The sequence below is a fragment of the Choloepus didactylus genome (genome assembly GCF_015220235.1).
Source record: "Choloepus didactylus isolate mChoDid1 chromosome 25 unlocalized genomic scaffold, mChoDid1.pri SUPER_25_unloc2, whole genome shotgun sequence".
In the NCBI taxonomy this organism is placed as follows: domain Eukaryota; kingdom Metazoa; phylum Chordata; class Mammalia; order Pilosa; family Megalonychidae; genus Choloepus; species Choloepus didactylus.
Genome location: NW_023637607.1, coordinates 7259665 through 7265416, shown reverse-complemented (window position 1 = coordinate 7265416; position 5752 = coordinate 7259665). Strand labels below are relative to the sequence as shown.

The following is a 5752-nucleotide window of genomic DNA, read 5'->3' as shown; positions in this document are numbered from 1 at the left end:
CTCCTAACACTCTTCATGCCAGTGTCTCTATAGTGGGTATATACAGAAACAGGTGAATAGCACTGAAATGAATACAAAAGTGTTTGCAGAAGAATGTGTATGCCAGAACTGAGTAATATTGCAGGAGATATTAGGGTATGTATTCCTCAGTCATGTATTCCTTTAATCCAAAATAGAGAAACAGTGCTCAGTGGCTATATGCATCTTTTTCTTTAATCTCAACTCTTATCTTTTCCAGAAGGTGTCTCAGCCACATGAAATCACAGAATACTACACATGCTACAGAATTCCTCCTCCTGGGTCTCTCAGAAGATGCAGAGATGCAACCTCTCCTCTCTGGGCTGTTCCTATCCATGTACTTTGTAACTATAGTAGGGAATCTGCTCATCATTCTGGCCATCAGCTCTGACTTTCACCTCCACACTCCCATGTACTTCTTCCTGTCCATTCTTTCCTTGGATGACATATTTTTCACCTCCACCACAATCCCAAAGATGATTGTGGACATCCAAATGAACAGCAGAGTCATCTCCTATGTAGGATGCCTGACTCAGATGTCTTTTTCAGTTCTTTTTGCATGTTTGGACAGTCTGATTCTAAGTGTGATGGCCTATGACCGGTTTGTGGCTGTCTGTCACCCTCTACGCTATCCTGTTATCATGAACCCTTGCCTCTGTAGCATGCTTTTACTGTTGTCAATTTTCAGCAGCATTTTGGACTCTCAGCTGCACAGTTGGATGGTATCACAACTTACTTTCTTCACAGTTATTGAAATTCCTCATTTCTTCTGTGACCCTTCTCAACTCATCAACATTGCCTGTTTTGAAACCCCTACCAATAACATATTAATTTATTTTCTTGGTGCCATCTTTGGTGGTGTTCCACTCTCAGGGATTCTTTACTCTTATGCTCGAATTGTTTCTTCCATTCTGACAGTCCCAACATCAGGTGGGAAATATAAAGCCTTTTCAACCTGTAGTTCTCATCTTTCAGTCATTTGTTTATTTTATGGAACAGGCATTGGTGTATACTTCAGTTCAGTTTTATCACCTTCTCCCTGGGAAAGTGCATTGGCCTCTGTGACATACACCATAGTCACTCCAATGCTGAACCCCTTCATCTATGGCCTGAGAAACAAGGACATCAAGAGGGCCCTGTTGAAGATCCTCAGTAGACCAACATAATCTCCATCCTTGTCACCTTTCTTTGGTGTGTGGAAAACACATCAAAAGCACACATCTGGGTGTAGGAATACTTTCTCTCTTGATACACTGTGATTGTAGCTCACATAGCTTTCATGCTCTTGATGTTTAAAGTCTCGATATTACTCCTTTTGCCATATTTTTAATGGAATCTGGGTAGTGCTATGGAATCCTTCACAAATCATAGTCACTAAATGACTGAATTCTACTATAGCTGTGGAACTTTCATTTCATATGTGTGACTCTGGCATCCTGAAGTACTCACAATGCTCTTGTTTCATACTTATGATCCTCAACAATTTTACAAAGTTCATGTGTCCTTACACCAATTTTATCTTTCAGATATATTTATTATATGTGAATATGCATGTCATTAATCCTCAACTTTGGTTTCATATTGGAGTCTCCTAAGGCAAATTAAAAATACTGATCCATGTGTCTCACCACAAAAGAGTATGTTTTAATTCTACTTTGGTGTAGCCTGAGCATGAGGATTTATAAAATCCCAGGTTATGTTGTTTTTATAATAATTGTATTCTAAACACAAATAATTAATACAGAATGTAAATTATATCCATAAACCCCCTCTCACATGCATGGTTTTCCTCATAATTAATGCTTTCCATAAGTTGTGGTAACTTTATTTAAATTGATGAAGAAATATTATTATAATTACACTGTTAAGTATGCTTCAGATTTTACCTTGGGGTTTACTATGCTGCACATTTCTATAGTTTCTTAAAATATTTATTCTGGTAACTTATAAACAATGTAAGCTATCCACTTTTAACATCAATGGATTATATTAAATTAAATTATATGTAAATTATATTCCCAATATCATGCTACAATTACCAGCATCCATTACTCAAATTTTCCATCCTGGTAAACAGAAACTCTATACCAATTAAGCATTAACTCACCATTCCATACCACTATGTGAGAACACCATAATCCATATTTATGTTTCTAACACTGATTATTTCCTTATTCTAATTTCAAATCAATGGGATCATAAAATATTTGATGTTATGTGTTTGGCTTGATTCACCTAACATAGTGTCTTCAAAGTTCATCCATATTGAACCTTGTAACATGTGTAAGAATTTCAGTCACTTTTTTAGCTGAATAAAGCTGAATTTCAGCTGTATGTATGCACACTATTTTGTTTATCCAATCATCTGTTGCTTGACACTTGGGTTGCTTCCATCTTGTGAATAACACCATTATCAATATTCTTGTGGAAATATCCGAGACTTGATTGGAAATATGTTTGGCATACAATTAGAAGTGTGATTTCCATCTCGTATTATAATACTAAGCTCTGTGAGAAACCACAAAACTTCTTTCATAAGTAGTTACACAGTTTTGCATTCACACCAGCAATGAACAATGACTCCATTATGAAACCAAAGTTAAGAATTAATTACACGCATATTTACACATAATCAGCATAAGTATATCTGAAAGATAAAATTGATGTAAGGACACATGGACTCTGTAAAATTGTTAAAGATTGTAAGAATGAAACAAGACCATTTTGCTACATGCTCTCCAACACCTGTTATCTCCAATTATAATAGTAGCAATTCTAATGGCTGTGAAATGGTATATCATTTTTTGTTACTCATGTTTTTACTAATGGCTTTGCCCACCCTCTGCTTGCTATATTTTCCACATGGTCAGAAATTGGGGGAAGAAATGCATTGAGAAAAATGTAGGGCCCCAACACAGTCCATCATGGATATTTTCTTTTTCTATTTTTTTTAAATTTCTCAACTAACTGATACATTTCATTTGCAGGTGTAGGCACATTCTCTCAGGTTCCAATGAGGACCAATCTGGGGATCTATCATTAACTGTCTCACTCTGTTGGAAGGCAATCTTTATTTCCCTCCTTTTGGTCAAGAAGGCATTCTCAATCCCTTGACACCAGGGCCAGGCTCATTCCTAGTTGTGTCCCATGTTCCCAGGGACTCTCACTCCCTGGGGTGTCATGAACCACACTGGAGAAGGAAATGAAGTTATTTACAGAGTTGGGCATAGAGAGGGAAGGGCCACATCTGAGCAACAAGAGGCTTTCTGGAAGTGACAGACATAATTATAGCTAGGCTTAGCATCTTCTTTAAAGTCATAGCTTTCACAAGGGAAAGCCTCAAGATTGAGGGCTTGACTTATTAAGTATAGGGTTCCTAATTTCATATAGCATATGTTCTGTCCAAGATAAATAGTCAATGACTCACATTATCTTCACTTAGTTGTATACTCATATCACTCTCAATTTTAAACAATAACCATAATCCAAAATGTCCAAAATCTCTTATCACCCACTAATTATTTATACCTAGTATTAGGGTAGTACAAGTAAGGTGTTCCTATTAAATATAATCCATAGTATATAATAAGTAGTTTTCACATATATCTCTCTGTTGTTATCTCCTTGTACTAGTGCAATACCTTAGAATTAGATCATGCAAGCACTTATTAATATTTGTAGTGCTATTTTGTGCCTTGCACAGACTTCAATACAGCACTAATGCTTACAGTCCCTTTAATTAACTATCATAAGCCTGTCCTTTACCATACATTTAAGTTCAACCTCATTAACAGGTAATCACTACCCCCCTCTAGCTTCTATCTCTAGGTCTCTATATTCTACATTTAAGATTCTGATTTTACATTATTTAGGGAGTTCTTATTATTGAAAGCATACAATATCTCTCCTTTTGTGTCTGACTTCTTTCACTCAGCATTATGTCCTCAAGGTTCATCAAATTGTTGTGTTTCCAGACCTCAGTTCTTCATACTGCTTCATAGTATCCCATTATATGAACACACATTTTGTTTACCCATCATCCATTGAAGAATACTTGGGTTGCTTCAATGTTTTTGGCATAAAAACATTGAATAATGCTGCTATGAACATTGGTGCACAAATATCTGTTCATTTCACCACTCTCAGATTTTTTGGGTATATTCCAAGTAGTGGGATGGCTGGATCCCAGGTTAATTAGATATTTAGTTTTCTGAAGAATTGCCAAATCATTGTGTTTTTATATCAATTTCCTTAAAGGATAAGATGTTGAGAAAATATTCACGTCTTTATTGGTCATTTGAGTTTCTTATTAATAGAAATGTCTATTCAAATATTTTGCCCATTTTAATTAGGTTGATTTTCTTTTTGTTGTTGACATAGGATTCATGAATGTACTCTGGTTATTAAACCCTTATCAGATATGTGGTTCCCAAATATTTTTTGCATATTTTGTAGGTTGTTGTGATGGCTTGAAGATAGATGCCACATCAGAACATGTTCTTAAACTTAATCCATCCTCTATGTGTGAAATCATTGTGAATAAGTCCTGTGGAAGAGATTATGTCAGATTATGGCATGGTCAACTGTTCTAGGTTGAGTCTTAACCATGTTGGTGAAGGCGTTATAGGGAAAGCCACAAAGAGAGAAAGAAAGAGCAGAAAGACTGAATGCCACCAGAACCTGTCAGGAAAAGGAAAACCAGGAAAGGCCATCATGTGCCTGGCCATGTGACAGAAAAGCCAAGGACCGAAGGATCACAAGCATCCAGACTCAGAATATTGCAATCATCTGGGAAAAAGCAAGAACTTGACAAAGCCTTGATTTTGAACTTCTAGAATCAAAACTGTGTGTCAATAAATTCCCATTGTTTAAGCAAATCTATTGTATGGTATTTGCTTTGGCAGTCAGGAAATTAAACAGCTGTCTTTTTACTTTAATGATACTGTCTTTTAATGTCCCCAAGGATTTATTTTTGATGCAGTCCAATTTATCATTTTTTCTTCTTTTATTGCTCATGCTTTTGGTGTAAAATCCAAGGAGCCAGAGCATACCACAAGGTGATGAAAATGTTTCTCTATGTTTCTTCTAGGAATTGTAATAATTTTGGTAATTGTACTTAGGTCTTCAATCCACCTTGAGTTAAAATTTACATATGATGTGATGATGGGGCCCACTTTCATTTGTTTTCATAGGGATACCTAGTTTTTAGTGCTCTGACCCAGACCATTTGTTGAAGAGACCATTCTTTCACTTTGGGCGGACTTGGAAATTTTGTCTAAAGTCAATTGGCCAGACCAACCCCAATGGTCCTTTGTCCACATTTGCTCCCTTGTTTTCTTCCTCTGGTTCCAGATTCTGGAAGTTTTAGAACTTGGAGTATTATAGCTTCCCTAGAACCAGCAATGCTGGTGAATGATGGGAAAGGAGTGATATTCTTTCTGCTACTATTGGAGTTGAGGACAGGCCAGGGAACAGAATAGGCAACAGGATTGTTATTGTCTCCCAAAATAAGCTGACATAGGGCCATTTTATCAAGAGTCACAAACGGAGGAAAACTGCAGGAGCTGGGGAGTGGGGAGATTGGTCCACTGCCTTAAACAAAAGCCTTAAAGGACCCAAGGAGAGAACCAGGACTTAGGAATAGAAGGAAAAGGTTTGAACAGATATTAGGGCTGAGAGAAAGGTCATTTATTTTTATGGCCACATATGTTCTGCCCCTGATAGTTTACATATA

At 36.6% G+C, this 5752-nt stretch overlaps 1 protein-coding gene across 1 annotated transcript; it reads left to right on the top strand.

Moving 5' to 3' along the window:
* Window positions 1-239: 239 nt before the first annotated feature.
* Window positions 240-1352, top strand: LOC119525634 (olfactory receptor 7E24-like). Its single transcript, XM_037824449.1, has one exon. The coding sequence runs from the start codon at window positions 255-257 to the stop codon at window positions 1182-1184; it is 930 nt and encodes a 309-aa protein (XP_037680377.1). The 5' UTR covers window positions 240-254; the 3' UTR covers window positions 1185-1352.
* The last annotated feature ends 4400 nt before the right edge of the window (window positions 1353-5752 follow it).